The 19,709-nt window shown below is 40.3% G+C and overlaps 2 protein-coding genes across 6 annotated transcripts in view; one reads left to right on the forward strand and one right to left on the reverse strand.

Moving 5' to 3' along the window:
• LOC126092543 (mitogen-activated protein kinase 15-like) overlaps positions 1 to 12,477 on the reverse strand; it is a 217,596-nt gene extending 205,119 nt beyond the window's left edge. For all 3 annotated transcript variants that reach the window (XM_049908198.1, XM_049908200.1, XM_049908199.1), the window contains exons 1-2: positions 10,966 to 12,477; positions 10,663 to 10,882 (exon numbers count right to left, since the gene is read on the reverse strand). In XM_049908198.1, coding sequence (XP_049764155.1) covers positions 10,663 to 10,882; positions 10,966 to 11,055 — 310 coding nt within the window. In that variant the 5' untranslated portion in view covers positions 11,056 to 12,477. The remainder of the gene's footprint in view (positions 1 to 10,662; positions 10,883 to 10,965) is intronic.
• Positions 12,478 to 12,734: 257 nt separating this feature from the next.
• The window catches only part of LOC126092542 (transport and Golgi organization protein 1 homolog), a 158,229-nt gene continuing 151,254 nt past the window's right edge, over positions 12,735 to 19,709 (forward strand). For 2 of the 3 annotated variants that reach the window (XM_049908195.1, XM_049908196.1), the window contains exon 1: positions 12,738 to 12,942. In XM_049908195.1, coding sequence (XP_049764152.1) covers positions 12,834 to 12,942 — 109 coding nt within the window. In that variant the 5' untranslated portion in view covers positions 12,738 to 12,833. Of the gene's footprint in view, positions 12,943 to 19,709 lie in introns of all 3 variants that reach the window. The other variant, XR_007521353.1, reaches the window with a different exon arrangement.

The following is a 19,709-nucleotide window of genomic DNA, read 5'->3' on the forward strand; positions in this document are numbered from 1 at the left end:
GTTTCATGGGACCTTACAGACCAAAGATACTTGGTAATGGAATGAGTCACTACATAGTTTACTGAATTCTGATTACAAAATTCAAAAACAAAGAATTAAAAATAAAAAAACAGAGTGTATAAAAATAAATAACTGGTTACGGAAAAAAGTTCTTAACTGTTGTAAGGATGTCCTTTACAGAATATGAGGAGTGTGACATATGGAAACCTTTCAACTTTTAGCCAAACACTTGGGGTTCATCACTCAATATTTTCAATTCGGTTGGAAGAGTACTGAAAATGAAACCTGCTGAATGGTATACATCTCTCAGTATCATGCTTAACGCAGTGTTATCAGAGCACAATTTTTTTTCCATATATTGTTCAATGGATGAATGTTGCAGTTTCTTATGACTCTGTTATATTCAGTCACACTGACTGTCTTGGGCTGCTGTACAGGCAACTGTGTTGAAAAGAGCTACTGAGCTATGCCATGCTATGTGCATCATTGACAGGCATGTCATCGCACTGCTGTATTCAAGAGTACTCTGAACACTGAAGTGAAGAGTGGCACTGAAGTATGTGTTGCAAAGAATAAACTGAAAGGAGTTGCACCCACCTCTATCCTTGATCGCCCTTGTATATTTGTAGGCTGTAATTTTAATTTTAGTATTAGTAACAATGATAATATTATTCAAGGTAATGGCTATTTGTGTGAACTATTATACGAACTGATATATGTTTCTACAAGCCAAATCTAGCACAACTTGTATGTCACTTTAGGGACAGCTATAGAGACCACATCTTTATGCCTAACTGTGCTAGATGTGCTAAGAGTTGTTATGATTTTAGATTAGCAAAGTACAGACCTCAGTGGTATACATATTAGAAACTGAATAGTACACATACACAAGTCCTTGGTGGCACAGCAAAGCAAACCTAGAGAATGGCCTCATGGCTAATGAGGCCTCCTAATCAGGATATAAAACATAGATTAATAGATTTTAAAGATTATAAAGACAATGGTACATGCAAGTGTCTCAGTGAGCATACTGTACACATCAGGGAAAATTATGTTAGCAGGTTATATCAAGTGTTGTATGTAACAGGATGGTGTACAACCTCACATCAACTGTAGGCTGTACCAGGAACACCTATCAACAAAGCATCGAGGGCACGCAGGAAGATGAATGTAGTATAATTAATACAACATCAACACCAGGGTAAAATTGCACAAGCCACAGATGACATCGACTGGGATATGCCGCTGCAACCCTTGCCAAAGCCTCTACTCAGTGATAGAAGGCCATCTGTTTTGTTTGTGTGTAAAGCAAAACATATGAGTTTGTGTTCGGGATCTTCTCCCAAACCCCTGGACTGATTTCAACCAAATCTGGCACAGAAACAGCAGAACTCATGAGTATCAGCACTGTACGGTACATAACTCAAAGAGGAGTGGAGATACAACCAAATAAGTTTTTCCTAGCCCCTGGCACATAGGCTGTCCTACACAACGTGCACATTGGGTAGTAACATTGTTGGCCTGTCAAATCAAACTGCTTCACAGGATAGCCAACATGACAGGGGCAAGAAATGACTTTCTGGATTGCAACATGTATGCTGCCTTCTTGATTGACCTGATTTTCACTGTGGCCTGCACATCAGCTTAAAAAAAAAAAAAAGATTTCCAAGCCCCTGATGAGCAGCCTACCCTGCATGACAGGCTTATTGTGGGAGCAGTATTGCCCTGCTTTATTGAACAGTGTTGCAGGGGCTACATGTGCCAATGACTATGGCTGTGGACAGATTGAAATGGGTAGAGGAATTGACTGAGTGAGGAGAAGGAAGAGGAAATGGACAGACAGAGAGGGGGAGAATGAGATGCATTAGGCAGGTGGAAGGTGTAGAGGAGTGGTAGGCAACTGGAAAAGAAGGAGGTGGAGGCAGTGGAGATGGAGAGAGGGGGGAAGGATGTGGTCAGTTGGAGGGGAGGAAGATATGGTCAGAGGGGGGATGGGGGAAGTGGACAAAGAGAGGGGGAGGTGGAGATGAAGAGACAGAGAAAGTGGGGAGATAGAGGAGAAAGGATGAGGTGGACACAGGGAGGGGGGGGGGTGTTTAATATATGCACTGAACTTATATACAGGCAAAATCACAGGGAAAAGGCTCTTGTGTCTATAATGTCAACTACAAATCCCATGTTGGAAAACATGTACAGGGATGGCAGAGTGATAATTCTGAGACACTTGAACAACACATTTACAAACTGATACTGCAGATCATACTGACCATGCATTTCTGGACTAAGAATATTCTTGGTGAGTGTATGGAGTGACCCCAAAATATAAAACATACAAGATAACAGAGTTAAAGTAAGCAAAGTGAAATAACCTTCATGTTTCAGTGTCAGAGAAAGTGGAGATCATTCTTATAGTGAAGATAGCGGCATTCACTTTCTGCACAAGATCTTGAATATGATATACCCATGAAAGCCTTCAATCTACCCTCAGTCCCAAGAGTTTAAAATTGGTACAGAGGCAAATGTTTTTCCGAAATCGAGGAATACTGTATCTACCTGACTGTCTTGATCCAAAGCATTCATTATGTCACATGAGAAAAGTGTGAGATAGGTTTTGCATGATTGATGTTTTTGGAATCCATGGTGGTCGGTATGGAGGAGGTAATTCTGTTTGAAATTCTTCATTATGTTTGGGCTCAGAATATGTTCCAGGATTTAACATATCAACATCAAGAATATTGGGCAGCAGTTTTGTGGATGACTTCTACCATCCTTTTTGTAGATGGGTGTGACCTGTGCTTTCTTCCAACTACTAGACACACTTTTTTTGACCAAGGGCTCTATGATGGATTATAGTTAGAAGAGGGGCTAACTCAGCTACAAATTCACTATAGAATCTGATATGGATTCAATTGGGCCCTGGAGCTTGTTCAGTTTTAACTATTTCAGCTGTTGTCACCACTACTGACACTAATACTTATATCAATCATCTTTTCAGTGGTACAAGGATTAAATTGGGGCAATGCTCCTGGCTATTTCTTTGTGAAGGAACATTTGAAAATGGAGTTAAGCATGTTAGCTTTTGCTCTGCTACCCTCAATTTCAGTGCCTGCCTCATTCGCGAGTCACTGGACACTAACTCTGGTGCCATTAATAACCTTTGCATACAACCAGAATTTCCTTGTGTTTTGTGAAAGGTCATTTGACAATACTCTGCTACGGTAGTCACTGAAGGCTTCACACAGTGCTCTCTTGATAGCCAAATGCGTTTCATTCAGCATCTCTCTGTCTATAGCATTATGCTGTAACACCTATTATGCAATAGTCTCTCTTTCATTAGAAGTTTCTTTACAGTGACTGTATACCTTGGAGGGTCCCACCCATTATCAACTGTTTTGCTGGGTACATATCTGTCCAGTGCAGGGTGAATTATTCTTTTAAACTTGAGCCATAGTTTCTCAACATGCTCCTGTCTCTGTGCTAAAGGTTTCAAGTTCCTCATTCAGATATGGCACTGTTGTTGTTGTTGTTGCTGTTGTCGTCTTCAGTCCAGAGACTGGTTTGATGCAGCTCTCCATGCTACCCTATCCTGTGCAAGCTTCTTCATCTCCCAGTACTTACTGCAACCTACATCCTTCTGAATCTGCTTAGTGTATTCATCTCTTGGTCTCCCTCTACGATTTTTACCCTCCACACTGCCCTCCAATACTAAATTCGTGATCCCTTGATGCCTCAGAATATGTCCTACCAACCGATCCCTTCTTCTAGTCAAGTTGTGCCACAAATTTCACTTCTCTCCAATTCTGTTCAATACCTCCTCATTAGTTATGTGATCTAAGCAACTAACCTTCAGCATTCTTATGTAGCACCACATTTCGAAAGTTTCTATTCTCTTCTTGTCTAAACTATTTATCATCCATGTTCCACTTCCATACATGGCTACACTCCATACAAATACTTTCAAAAACGACTTCCGGACACTTAAATCTATACTCGATGTTAACAAATTTCTCTCCTTCAGAAACACTTTCCTTGCCATTGCCAGTTTACATTTTTATATCTTCTCTACTTCAACCATCATCAGTTATTTTCCTCCCCAAATAGCAAAACTCCTTTACTACTTTAAGTGTCTCATTTCCTAATCTAATTCCTTCAGCATCACCTGACTTAATTCGACTACATTCCATTACCCTCATTTTGCTTTTGTTGATGTTAATCTTATATTCTCCTTTCAAGACACTGTCCATTCCATTCAACTGATCTTCCAAGTCCTTTCCTGTGTCTGTCTCTGACAGAATTACAATGTCATCAATGAACCTCAAAGTTTTTATTTCTTCTCCATGGATTTTAATACCTACTCCGAACTTTTCTTTTGTTTCCTTTCTTGCTTGCTCAATACACAGATTGAATAGCGTCAGGGAGAGGCTACAACCCTGTCTCACTCCCTTCCCAACCACTGCTTCCCTTTCACGTCCCCCGACTCTTATAACTTCCATCTGCTTTCTGTACAACTTGTAAACAGCCTTTCACTCACTGTATTTTCTCCTTGCCACCTCCAGAATTTGAAAGAGAGTATTCCAGTCAACACTGACAAAAGCTTTCTCTAAGTCTACAAATGCTAGAAACGTAGGTTTGCTTTTCCTTAATCTTTCTTCTAAGATAAGTGATAACGTCAGTAATGCCTCACATGTTCCAACATTTCTATGGAATCCAAACTGATCTTCCCTGAAGTTGGCTTCTACCAGTTTTTCCATTCATCTGTAAGAAATTCGCGTGAGTATTTTGCAGCTGTGACTTATTAAACTGATAGTTCGGTAATTTTCACATCTGTCAACACCTGCTTTCTTTGGGATTGGAATTATTATATTCTTCTTGAAGTCTGAGGGTATTTCGCCTGTCTCATACATCTTGCTCAGCAGATGGTAGAGTTTTGTCAGGACTGGCTCTCCCAAGGCCGTCAGTAGTTCTAATGGAATGTTGTCTATTCCCAGGGCCTTGTTTCGACTCAGGTCTTTCAGTGCTCTGTCAAACTCTTCACACAGTATCATATCTCCCATTTCATCTTCATCTACATCCTTTTCCATTTTCATAATATTGTCCTCAAGTACATCGCCCTTCTATAGACCCTCTATATACTACTTCCACCTTTCTGCTTTCCCTTCTTTGCTTAGAACTGGCATTCCATCTGAGCTCTTGATATTCATACAAGTGGTTCTCTTTTCTCCAAAGGTCTCTTTAATTTTAGTGTAGGCAGTACCTATCTTACCCCCAGTGAGATCAACCTCTACATCCTTGCATTTGTCCTCTAGCCGTGTCTGCTTAGCCATTTTGCACTTCCTGTCGATCTCATTTTTGAGACGTTTGTATTCCTTTTTGCCTGCTTCATTTACTGCATTTTTATATTTTCTCCTTTCATCAATTAAATTCAATATTTCTTCTGTTACCCAAGGATTTCTACTAGCCCTCATCTTTTTACCTACTTGATTCTCTGCTGCCTTCACTGCTTCATCCCTCAAAGCTACTCATTCTTCTTCTACTGTATTTCTTTCCCCCATTCCTGTCAATTGTTCCCTTATGCTCTCCCTGAAACTCTGTACAACCTCTGGTTCTTTCAGTTTATCCAGGTACCATCTCCTTAAATTCCCACCTTTTTGCAGTTTCTTCCGTTTTAATCTACAGTTCATAACTAACAGATTATGGTCAGAGTCCACATCTGCCCCTGGAAATGTCTTATAATTTAAAACCTGGTTCCTAAATCTCTGTCTTACCATTATATAATCTATCTGAAACCCGACTGTATCTCCAAGCTTCTTCCATGTATACAACCTTCTTTTATGATTCTTGAACCAAGTGTTAGCTATGATTAAGTTGTGCTCTGTGCAAAATTCTACCCAGCGGCTTCCTCTTTCATTTCTTACCCCCAATCCATAGTCACCTACTATGTTTCCTTCTCTCCCTTTTCCTACTACCGAATTCCAGTCACCCATGTCTATTAAATTTTCGTCTCCCTTCACTACTTGAATCATTTCTTTTATCTCATCATACATTTCATCAATTTGTTCATCATCTGCAGAGCTAGTTGGCATATAAACTTGTACTACTGTAGTAGGCATGGGCTTCTTGTCTATCTTGGCCACAATAATGCATTCACTATACTAATTGTAGTAGCTTACCCGCACTCCTATTTTTTTATTCAGTACTAAACCTACTCCTGCATTACCCCTATTTGATTTTGTATTTATAACCCTGTATTCACCTGACCAAAAGTCTTGTTCCTCCTGCCACCGAACTTGACTAATTCCCACTATATATCTAACTTTAACCTATCCATTTCCCCTTTTTAAATTTTCTATCCTCCTTGCCCTATTAAGGAGTCTGACATTCCACGCTCTGACTCATAGAACGCCTGTTTACTATCTCCTGATAGAGACATCCTCCTGAGTAGTTCCACCCAGAGATGTGAATGGGGGACTATTTTACCTCCGGAATATTTTACCCAAGAGGACGCCATCATCATTTAACCGTACAGTAAAGCTGCATGCCCTCGGTAAAAATTGCGGCCGTAGTTTCCCCTTGCTTTCAGCCGTTCGCACTACCAGCACAGTAAGGCCGCTTTGGTTAGTGTTACAAGGCAGATCAGTCAATCATGCAGACTGTTGCCCCTGCAACTACTGAAAAGGCTGTTGCCCCTCTTCAGGAACCACACATTTGTCTGGCCTCTCAACAGATACCCCTCCATTGTGGCTGCACCTAAGATACGACTATCTGTATCAATGAGGCACGCAAGCCTCCCCACCAAAGGCAAGGTCCATGGTTCATGGAGGGGGGGGGGGGGGGGGGGGGGTATATGGCACTACTGAGCGGGACTCATCAGCAGAAGCAGCATTTTCCTGAAGATGGTGACCAGCTGGATCGCCGAAATATCGAGTCAAGTTGATTTTAGGATCCGGCAGCAAACCCGAAGAGACTTTGAAAAAATGTGTTATAGCTTGGAAGAAGAGCATACATATCTCCAATTAGGATCATACCAAGACAGTGGCTCCTGTAAAATGGACTTATTACAAATCTGTGGGGGCACAAGCTCAATGGAATTCCATCCCCAAGAATATCGCTGCAAAAACAGTATCTCTGGACCTTGGGTAGTGTGTTCTGAGACACCAAGTGTGAAGTTGTATCTCTCCATATAATGTGTATAAATAAATATTGTGTATGTGCATCGGTAACACTGACAGTCATTGCACATCGTGAACATCATGTTCATTATGCAAATACTAAAAACCTAAGAAAGGTTATGTATGCAGTGTCCAGAAATAAATATTTATTTAACCGTATGGATAGGGCCCTCCGTCGGGCAAGCCATTCGCCGGGTGCCGATCTTTCAATTTCACGCCACTTCAGAGACCTGCACTCGATGAGGATGGTAGGATGATGATGAGGACAGCACAACATCCAATACCCGGGTGGAAAAAATTCCGAGACCCTGCCGGTAATCAAATACGGGCCCAGAGGATTGACAATCCATCATGCGGACCATTCAACTACCAGGGTCACACAGAAATAAAGAGAAAGCTGTACACATGGGTTTAGAGATGGATGAAATGAGACTGGAAGAATAAGAAAATGGCTCTGAGCACTATGGGACTTGACATCTGAGGTCATCAGTCCCCTAGAAATTAGAACTACTTATACCTAACTAATCTAAGGACATCACACACATTCATGCCCGAGGCAGAATTCAAACCTGCGACCGTAGCAGTTTCGCGGTTCCAGACTGTAACACCTAGAACCGCTCAGCCACCTCAGCCGGAGAAGGAGAAGAATCCACAAGATTCTTAGGTATTACTATGGATAATGTGCTGAAATTGAAGCAACATGTTAATTCTGTCTGTAAAAAACTCAGCTCCATCATATTCATAATGAGGCAGCTATCACAGTATGGAGACAAACAGCTTCCATGCACAGTTAAAGAGTATTTATCACATACAATTTGTACATTTGGTTACTTACAATAATTGACATTAAAATGTTAGGAAGTATGTGATAATGAATGTTTTTTTCATTTTTTGTGTGTCCTTTATTACATGTACAATCACTATACACCACATAATCCTACAAGAGCAAATAAAATTCAATTTAGTTCAATTCAAGATCAGTCTAGTACTGTGATATGCATAAACAATCTCACATGCAGCTTCAATTTCTCTCTCAGTGGATTTGAGTTTCTTGTCTACTGTGTCAAATACACCATGGCCATTTTTCATTTGCTATCCCTTTGATCTAAACTTAAATTTTCCCCAAAAATCTCATTGCTATCAATTTCATGTATCAACCAGCTTTCTTTACCTAGTATTACATGAGCTTCACTGCTTTTCAGGACTGTTTCAAACACTGGGTTTTTTTTCTTTTTTTTTTTTTTTGTGAATGCTTCAGCAGTTAATTACTAGGATTTTAATACTCTTGCCTATGGGGGAGCACGGGATTCTTTTGGATCTTACATTTACACTACAGCTACTGTTATCTGGCCTGAATGCAGAGTTGTCTAATCTAAAAAACTGCTGTGTGCACCCCACACACAGTCATCCACCTGAATAACAAGCTTCTTTGTAAGTCACTGGAATGGCCCAAGTATGAGCTCAGAGCCCAGACAACTAGCACCGTTTGTTCCAATATGCACCAGTATCTGCAGCTGGCTGCACCGTGTTCGTTCCGTGGCTGCCAGAGTAGCCTCTTCAGCACACTGAATGAGGCCCAACTGGCACTGCTTGTTCCAATGTGCACCGCAATCTGCAGTTGGTTGCACCCTGTTTCCTCATTGGTTGCTGAAACAGCCTCTTCAACATGTTGAGTGAGATCCTCAGGCATACACACTGAGTGCACATGGTGTCCTTTCCTGTCCCTTGGTACCATTTCCCTAACAGGTTCCATCACTTGCCGTACATTTCAACTGTCAACAATTAATAGACCCTTACCCTTTTGCGTTTGTCTCCTCTTGACACCGGACAAAACAGGTGTCCCCAAAACATGGAAAATGAATCCCACTAGATCAGTTTCAGTTTCAGTGAGAGAGAGCACCTCAGATTTGTTGGTTAGAGGGATCAGTACAACATCCTGAGTCCTCTTTGGTCCCCATCCATCCAGTACAGAATGTCTAGATCTATCAATGACACACACTCGCAGTCAAGTGGATGAGTAATGTCAGATCCCGTACTTCCATTAGAGGAGACGGTATCCACGGAACAGGACAGTACTTGAAATACCTTTGGTACCAGTACCACAGGTACAGCTCTCTGTAGCTCTTACAACAAACCGGTTTACATCAGCTGCCAATCATTTGACCATGGTCAGGGTGATTATGAACATCAACCAACACATCCCAGTTTGAGAACAGCTTACACAGTGGGCCTGGATTGCAGCTGGTGCAATGTTTTTAGCCAGTATATGTTTTTCTGCCTCATTTATATAAAAGAAAATCAAAGGAATTTTAGCATAAGACAAGAAATACATAATCATGACACTTGCTGTAAGAGGAACATTGAAGTGCCAAGGTGTCGCCTATCAAGCACACAAGACAGCTTTCCAACAGTCGCCCTAAAAATGTACAATCAACTGCCTCCACAAGTGAAATCCCTGCCACCTGAATTATTTCGGAAAAAAATTGCTCAGGACGTGAAACAACATCCACTATATTCCTTGGAAGAGTTTTTCCAACAGTGGTTCTGGTGAATGGACAAAATAATAAATATTGTTATGTTTTATAAATAATTTTGCCTAAATTTAATCTTCTTTTTATGTTCTCAGTTAACTGCACATTTAATTTTATGTTTTACTTAAAGTATATATTTTGCCAAAACGAAACTTTATGTGTGTGATCTACACGGTTTTGTAAACATTTTGCTCTATGGTATTTTCATTTGCTGCTACGAAGTTTTACTTTCCTGTTTAGTTATATTTCATTTTCTCTATGTTCTATGTGTTTTTGTGCACTGCATAAATATTTTATTTTATTTGTAATATAAATTTTGTATATGGTATTGTATAAATGTTAGTTGATAAACATTGTATTTGTGACACAGTCTGTCCAGCCATGGCTGGTAAACAACGAAGATATAGCAATAAAGTAATCTATTACAGGAGAGTTAACAAATAATAGCCTGCTGACTATATTTTAATCTGTTGAGCTGAAATATTAGTAATTTACTCAAATGCATTCACATGAAATCTTTATGTTTTTGTTATATGCCACCCAGGACATCAAATGGTGCAGTATGTTACGATCTGTCTTGTATATTTGAGATTCCTTGTGTATAAAATCATATTTTATAATTGACTCATCTGATGATTTCCATCATTAAAGGATCACGGGGTCCTGGGTTCGATTCCCAGCAAGATAGGGGATTTTCTCTGCCTGGGGACTGGCTGTTTGTGTTGTCCTCATCATTTCATCATCATCATCATTCATGGCAGTGGCTAGATTGGACTGTGTAACACATTGGACTGTGTAAAACACTGAACTGTGAAAACCTTTGGGACTTTGTATGGGTGTTTATGACCGCGCAGTTGAGTGCCCCACAAAATCAACCACCATCACCATCATCATTATTATTATTACCACAATCATTAAAATAATTCATTGATAAAAACGACCATAGCACTAATTCCACTTACCCATATACTCAAATACGAGGTATATATCTCTGTTGTTCCTGGCTTTATGAATACCAAGTAGTTTTATGACGTTTGGGTGTTCACCAAATTCTTGAAGGAACATAATCTCCCTGAATGTTCGCTGTGCATCAGTCTTATTCCGAAAGGCATCATATATCTTTTTCACTGCAACTGTTCTCTTCGTTTTCTTATCCAGTGCCTTCCAGACAATCCCGTAGGCCTAAAATACAATAGCGAGTACCGGTATCATGACAGGCAACAGTAGTAACATATTCAAAATGTGATAGTATGAATATGACTCACCCCCTGGCCCAGCCGTTTTTCAATTTGATACAGGCGTGTTATGTGTGCGTCTACTTCACTCATAGTTTTTATGAGGAGCAAATATGGCATGCGATTATAAACAAGAGATTGCGAAATTTGCGTCGCGAGTCATAGTCTTTGACGCAGAATATCTGATACGGGCAACAGCTTCAATTTTACTTTTCAGATACACTTCTATCTTTGTATTTGACATTGCCCGTTTGCACAGACTCATTCCCGAATGTTTTGACGTATTTCTTTGATGTTTACGTTGCCATGGGAACTAACGCGTTCCAAGCTAGGGGACAACTATTTGGAGGACATGTAAAGGCAGTCCTAGTGTCCACTGATCCAAGTTTCACAATTCACAAGTGACACTTGGACTCTTCTTGTTTTGCCAACCTAAAGAATTGTTAGTTTACTGACACTTCGCTTAAACGCTATGACAACAATAACAACAACAACAACAACAACAACAACAACGATTCATATGCGTTACTACTGAATAAAGTAGACGTCTTTTAGTACTGGTATATACTATTGCTTTGTCGGAAAAAAAGGTGCGTATGGAGCACTTGTCTGCTGAAGGTCGCGATTTATTACAGAAGTGTTTCTAGGTACATCATGAACATGACGATTTTAATCGTAAGAGCATTGTTTGATTTGTGACAGTTCGCGCCAATGTGCTGTGCCGGTAACTCTGAGGAGAAAAAGGCGTCAAAATAATGTTTCACGATGTTTAAATTAAACGCCTCCCGAGGGTAACAGTACCAGAACTTTAATTTCAAACCTAGTACTCCGTAATAGTATACTGTTACTTATCTTCTTCAATTGTTAAGAGACCCTAACTAAGTTGTATAAAATTTATTAACAAGTTAACAGCTTCTGCCCAGCCATATTACAACCATCATTAATCTAAAGCGTCCTGGCCATCTTTCTCATTCGACTGCGATGAAACCACTGCGTCATTGTATCAATTCATATTGCAATTAAAATATTAATTAAATCCGAAGAATTTTGTTAGAGGGTGTTTTCACAAAGGGACTTTGTTAATGCCATTGCTTTTATGTATTTTGTCTTCAATTGATTATCGCCGGACGGTCCTTAAGTGCACTACGAACAAAATATCGCAGATTTAAGGGCTGTAATGTAATTACCGATGTACGTTTGAACCATTCACATGTCGCGAGTGTGCGAACATTGTTTCTTGTCTAAAAATAAAAATACTACAGTAGAACATAGTTTTATGTAATTCTAAAGAAATGAAACCTATTCAACACTAATAGGAACAGCAAAAGAACTGATGCATAAATGACAGAACTTCCTAAATATATGATAAACGATACAGCTATAAAGATGTCACCAAGACATCAGTTTTATTGTATAGAAACAGGGACGTCAATTTACGGCTGTACATTTATCCAAGCATACGACTAGGAATCAGCAACTACAACATATGTTCCATGAATGTTCCGTATTGTCAATGTCAGGCTTGTCAGTTGTACTTGTCGCACGGCGTTACCTTGGCAACGTAAACAACAGAGATATTTTTAAATGCAAGCTTGCAAAGCATCTACGTTGTCACTGTTTATAAATGCTAGTATTTGTAAAGCTAATTTTATGTGGAAATTTTGGATATGATGTGTAAACCTAAAAATGTCGCATTCCTTAAAAGTGTAGGTACAATGGATTAATTGGTTTCTGTGATGATTATTTAATCTGCCGTCTGAACGAAGAGGATGACATCTGTGTTGTGTACGTCATCTGTCACGAAAATCTTTGTCAAATCGGTGTTAATGGTGATGTGGTCTAATTTTCGACAATACAAGTATCTATGGTCGAAGGGTATCTGAGAAATTTACAAAAAAATGAGAGTGGATTATTTGTTTATACTTTATTCTTTTTTCACGTTTATAACAGTAATATATGGAAGACGTATGCCAGATAGCAAGCTATGTGCGGATGCGCTATGTGAAAGTAAGTGAAACCTTATTTGTTTATATTTTTTACGAAGCTTCCGACTCATAACATAGTTTTAACCGTAGCGGATTTGTAAATATTAGTTAACAGTTAGCGTTTGCATAAGTAATACCAGCGTCATGGTTTGCTGGCCTCACAGGATGGCGATAGTGAACTGCCTACTGTAATGCAATGCTATTGAACATTTACTACCGGTTGTACGCTTTCAGCAAGATACTAATAAACGATGAAAATAGTTTACTGTTTTGCGGTTGTTCGTTGATCTGCAAAAATATATCTGAGGACATTTTTCACCTACACTTAGATTTCATTGTAGAAGTTTTTTACTGTGTAATGTTACATCGTACAATCACATGAAAATATTTTCACCTCTGGTGGACTTAATGTGAAAGATTTCTCGACTGCTATTAGTGAACAAGAAATATTGTCTACATAAATTTTAGATAATATACATATGTGTTATCAGTCATTCACCAGTTACACACGCTGCGTTAGTATTTACTTTTGGTTCTTGCTGTTTATTTTATAAATTATTTATTTCATAGTCGGAGTTATTACAGAAAAACTTAAAATTACTTTAAAAATATATTTGTTGTGCATTATGGACCCCATCTTTATTGACCTTGTCTTGAATGGACCATTAAATTTTCCATCTCGTGATCTTTTTTGACTAGTTATCTTCTTGAGGTATCATTAAATATTTTTCTGTCTGCTAATTAGAGTAGCTGAGGATAGCAAATATCATTTCCTCTTTTGGTACTATGAATGTAACTCGTGTTCTAAACCTGGATTATATTGTTATAAATAATTACTTCAGACCTACTGGCGTATCAACTGCAGTATACACCTAATGTATAGTGATACATTGCTCTAGTAATCTCCAATGTCTGAGCACTACAAACTAAGAGGCATTTAAGGTCCTAAGGCTGTTTTCTTAAAAAATTCGATTTGAACACAATATGCATTTTATTAATGAAAGTAGGGTCTGTATTGGATTCTTCTTCCACAAAATAGAGGAAATTAAAATCAGGCTTCCACTCTTCTCTTTGCTAAACCTATCAATTGCTTGTAAATTCAAATTCCAGCTTGTTTTTTGTATGGTATCAGGGAATACTTTATTTAAGTTTACTTGGGAGCATTCCTACCTAATGGTATTTGAGACAGGTGCTTACTGTTTTCCTAACTTTGACACTTTCCTTCACTATTTCACATTGTCATTATTTTTCCTCTTGATTGAGTTTTGAACACCAGTGAGCAATAGGTATTGATTGGTTCCTGTGTCATTACTCACTTTCATATATTTTATTTTGAGTTCCATAGACTGACATGTGAACATTACACAGGATATATAATGAGTCAAGTTTTACAAATTATTGTTTAGCATATAATCACATTGAATTTATTATATGAAAGACATTAATAATATGAGTAACAGAAACTTATGAGTAATTTAACATATGAGCTACCGTATAGCTACACATAAATTTGAGTTTAATTTATGCTGTTCCGGTATACTGACTAGGAATGATATTATGCATTGTTACTAACAAATTCATCTATAGTGTACTAAATTCCATCTAGAAGTAATTGGCTCAGTTCTTTTTCAAACTTGAGTATGTTTCTAACCATATCTCTAATTTATGATGGATGGGAGGGCATTAAAGGTCTTGATGTTGCTGTACTGAACCCCCTTCTGGGGAGTGGGGTAAATACTTCATCTTTCATGTAATCCCATTTTTAATGTTTGTTAATAAGTAAATTGGTAGTTTATTTATTCACAGATAATTTTTTCTGTGGTATTAGGTGCACCAACTTAATACAACAGTAAAACGTAATTAACAAAACAGTTTAGGCCCTATATAGATTTATATTTTGGTTCATGTTTGTGCTTGTTGCATAATTTATTTAGTATTTATTATTGAGACATAATATTTGGGGGTTCAAACTGCATGTATATTTTAATGTCTCGTTACACTACATGGACCACTGTTCCACATACCTCTTCATTGTGTAATGTAGCATCTGCTGCAGCATACACGGTGACGATTGTTGAACTATATGGAAGAAAAAAACCTAAATCAGTTACAAACTATGGTGTACACACACTTTATTCACCTTGTAAATGTCTCTACAGATATTCAGATTTTGGTTATGACATGTTCGATGTGCCTGCCGCCGTTATCAATGATGTGGTGCAGATTAACATAGAAATATTGCGTGGCCCACTGAAGTGTTAGAACATCGATGCTGTCAGTGACCTCCTTAATAGCCGTTTTCAGCTCAGCAATGGTTTTGGGGTCTTGTCTTTAGTATAGCCCCACAAAAAGGAGTTGCATGTGTTCAGATCTGGACAATATAGTAGCCATGCCAGTGGCCTCTGGGTGCCCCAGAGCCAGAATGCAGTCCCCAAATTTCTCCTCTAGGCCCTTAAACACACTCCTGCATTGATGCGGTCAAGCTCCATCCTGCATGAAACACATCTTGTTGAAATCATGGTCACTTTGGATTATTGGGATGATATCATCTTCCAAAACCTTCATGTACCACTTGTTAGTCACCATGCCATCAAGGAATATCACACCAATTATTCCGTGACTGTACAATTCACACCACACAGACACTCATTTAGGGTGAAGGGCTTCTCAATCGCAAAATCCGGGTTCTCAGTCCGCCAGATGTACCCATTTTGTTTATTGATGAACCCATCCAAATGAAAGTGGGCTTCATCGCAAACCAAACCATACTAATTCCCATCATGCCCCACTGCCAACCGTGCAGTTTGAACATCCTAATGAGAAACTTTCAGAAGTTATGATGATTTTATTTCTATATTTCAATAATTGTCACCCTGTATGATGCCTACATTGCTCTGTCTTAGGGAATGGGCACTTGGCTGCTTTTCAGTCACAGCCCTGCTCACCACTTGTACTACTCAAGGTTTTATAACTTGCATTCAAAATTAATATTGTTTTTAACTAGCTTTTTTCACACCGCTTTACCCGCGCGCGCACGTTTGAGTGCGTGTGTGTGTGTGTGTGTGTGTGTGTGTGTGTGTGTGTGTGTGTGTCACATATAATGTCCACATCTCCTTTATGCCCCTGACATGTAGGCTGCCCAGCAATGCAGGTCGTTAGGCCGATACTATTACCTAACAGCATATCTGTCAAGCATGGCAACTTATGACAGGGGCAAAAGAAAAATATTGCACACATGTGGTACTCCTCTGTCCCTGACTCTCTTTCTTCTTCCCTTCTCTGTCTGCCTCTTCATCTCTTCCTCTCATCGTTTCTTCATCTCCTCCTCCCTCTCCCTTTGTCAGTCTCCTCTGCCCTCTCTCTGATAATAGCCACCTCTCCTCCCTGAGTCATTATCCTCCTCCTGCTCCTCCTCCCCCCTCCCCTTCCTTCTCCCTCCTCCTCCTCCCTGTACGTCTCTTCCTTCCCCTCGCTCTCTCCATTTGTCCATCCTTCTCTGCCTTTCCGTCTCCTCCTCCCCCATCTCTCTTTCTATTCACTCTTCCCCCCCTGTCCATCTCATGGTCCCATCTTTCCTTATATCCATTTCCTGCCCCCATCTCTTCTGTCCCATCTCCTACTCCCTGACCTCTCTGTCAGTCACTTCCTGCCCCAATTCCCTTTCCATATCCTCATCCCCTTCTCTCTGTCTGTTCCCCACTTATCCTCTCCTGCTCTCATTCCCTCCTGAGCCCCCTCATGCCCTATCCATCCACACTCCTCCCTCTCTTTGTCCATCTCATCTGCCTCCATCAGGTTATAAACTTCTCCGTACTAATACTTTCAAGGCCTGCTGTTTCTTTGCTAAATTTGGTTGAAATCAATCCAGGGGTTTCGGATGAGGTCCTGGACATACACATTTACACTCTGCTTTACATAATGTAACAGATAGAGGGTAAAATTGGACAAAATATCTAACACATTGTAACAGGAATTGTTAAAAGCTGAAAGTTGTCAATGGCTTAAAGTCCTGTAATTCTTTTTTTATGTGGACACATTTAACAAGTGGGACAGTGCCCAAAAGGAAGCTGCCAAAACGGTTCTTCAGCTAGGCCAACTGGGCACATACGAGGGCAGTTCAATAAGTAATGCAACACATTTTTTTTTCTGAAACAGGGGTTGTTTTATTCAGCATTGAAATACACCAGGTTATTCCCAAATCTTTTAGCTACACAACACTATTTTTCAACGTAATCTCCATTCAATGCTACGGCCTTATGTCACCTTGAAATGAGGGCCTGTATGCCTGCACGGTACCATTCCACTGGTCGATGTCGGAGCCAACGTCGTACTGCATCAATAACTTCTTCATCATCCGCGTAGTGCCTCCCATGGATTGCGTCCTTCATTGGGCCAAACATATGGAAATTCGACGGTGCGAGATCGGGGCTGTAGGGTGCATGAGGAAGAACACTGAAGTTTTGTGAGCTCCTCTCAGGTGCAAAGACTTGTGTGAGGTCTTGCATTGTCATGAAGAAGGATAAGTTCGTTCAGATTTTTGTGCCTACGAACACGCTGAAGTCGTTTCTTCAATTTCTGAAGAGTAGCACAATACACTTCAGAGTTGATCATTTGACCATGGGGAAGGACATCGAACAGAATAACCCCTTCAGCGTCCCAGAAGACTGTAACCATGACTTTACCGGCTGAGGGTATGGCTTTAAACTTTTTCTTGGTAGGGGAGTGGGTGTGGCGCCCCTCCATTGATTGCCGTTTTGTTTCAGGTTCGAAGTGATGAACCCATGTTTCATCGCCTGTAACAATCTTTGACAAGAAATTGTCACCCTCAGCCACATGACGAGCAAGCAATTCCGCACAGATGGTTCTCCTTTGCTCTTTATGGTGTTCGGTTAGACAACGAGGGACCCAGTGGGAACAAACCTTCGAATATCCCAACTGGTGAACAATTGTGACAGCACTACCAACAGAGATGTCAAGTTGAGCACTGAGTTGTTTGATGGTGATCCGTCGATCATCTCGAACGAGTGTGTTCGCACGCTCTGCCATTGCAGGAGTCACAGCTGTGCACGGCCAGCCCGCACACGGGAGATCAGACAGTCTTGCTTGACCTTGCGGTGATGATGACACACGCTTTGCCCAACGACTCACCGTGCTTTTGTCCACTGCCAGATCACCGTAGACATTCTGCAAGCGCCTATGAATATCTGAGATGCCCTGGTTTTCCGCCAAAAGAAACTCGATCACTGCCCATTGTTTGCAATGCACATCCGTTACAGATGCCATTTTAACAGCTCCGTACAGCGCCGACTACTGGCTGTGTTATCTCCATGTTATAACTACATGGCAAACTCCGCGGCACCGCCTTAGTAATTTTAAAGGCGGTGCTCGCGGCGAAGCGGTTGCGTCAATGACGTCAGCCGGGCGACCGCGCGCAGGCTCTATGTACCCCCCCCCCCTGACGCCCCCACCCCCTGACCCCCCGCCAAAAAAAAATTCCTGCATAACGCGTTCGCCCGGGCTACGCTACAGTTCAATGTGTCACCTCAATCAATAACTTTATTTATGAAAATACAATGTACAGTCACCAACAAATTTAATATATTCACATACACCTTTTCCTTTAATCCAAATAAAGACAGATTCATTGACAGACAGTTTTCTCTTATTACGTGTATACAAGGATAGGGAAGAGGTTGACATATATGAGGATTTTCCAAAATCTTTATTAGCTAATTCTACAATATGGTAAGTGCGGTAGGCGATTATGTCTCTGTCCACGAAACTCTCCAGACCAGGAACATTGGGAACTCCAGTACCACCATGTACAATAGCTACAGTAAGCCATCCATTACCATGTGTAAATGTATCATTGGTGTCTATGCTGAAATTCAGTCTGCACCCATAAAACACACAGGGACCGTCGACGAGTGCTGCTGATGCAATGTTTTTAATGGCATTCTTCTTTTTGTCTGCGGCTGACGTGGAGAGTTCAATATTTTCAATTGTCTTGTAGACTGTTTTTCGAGCACGGCGACGATAGCGTCTGTAAGGCATCTTGCCAATTGGCCGAGAAAAAAAATGTGTTGCATTACTTATTGAACTGCCCTCGTACATTCAATGGTCTGTATCTGAAGTGTCCAGCTACATACGTTGTCTGGTGGTGTGAGGAGAGTTGCTCAATAGCTAACAATTACTGGATCATGAGGAAATTCGCAGCTCTGTGAAGGTTCATATGCTGACCAATTGGAGAGAAATTTGCAGCCTTTCAGTTGGTGAGGGCAACGGTCCAACGAAACAGTAAGAAGTGCAAAAGAAGGATCATGGAAAATATTCCTTCACCAAGTCCACCACTTCATAATCTCAGCACAAGTATAGAAACTTAAGAGAATGATTTTCAGAAAAAACAACCCTCCCACTCACAACAGCTATACTGAAGGAGAGATGTTCCCAAGACACTGTCTAGCCATCAATATACAGTGGTAGTGTATTTCACTAAGGCATTGTTTGTTTGTATCAGGCATCATACAGCTGTACTGTGGCTATGGAGACATCAGATCACACCAGTTTGTGTCATAAAACTGCCATTTTCCCCATGTGGAAGTTTTGTTCAGGACTGTCAGAGTCTCGGAATTTTGCACCCAGTCACAAATATTGTATGCTGCAACATCTTGACAATGAAATAAAGGAAATCCATCACGAGTTAACCCTGCTTCCTCAGCCCAATGAGCATGGTAAACACGGTCAGTTGCAAGGAGTTGACACACCCATATCTTGCAATTTATAGACAAA

Source organism: Schistocerca cancellata, chromosome 7 (assembly GCF_023864275.1).
Source record: "Schistocerca cancellata isolate TAMUIC-IGC-003103 chromosome 7, iqSchCanc2.1, whole genome shotgun sequence".
In the NCBI taxonomy this organism is placed as follows: domain Eukaryota; kingdom Metazoa; phylum Arthropoda; class Insecta; order Orthoptera; family Acrididae; genus Schistocerca; species Schistocerca cancellata.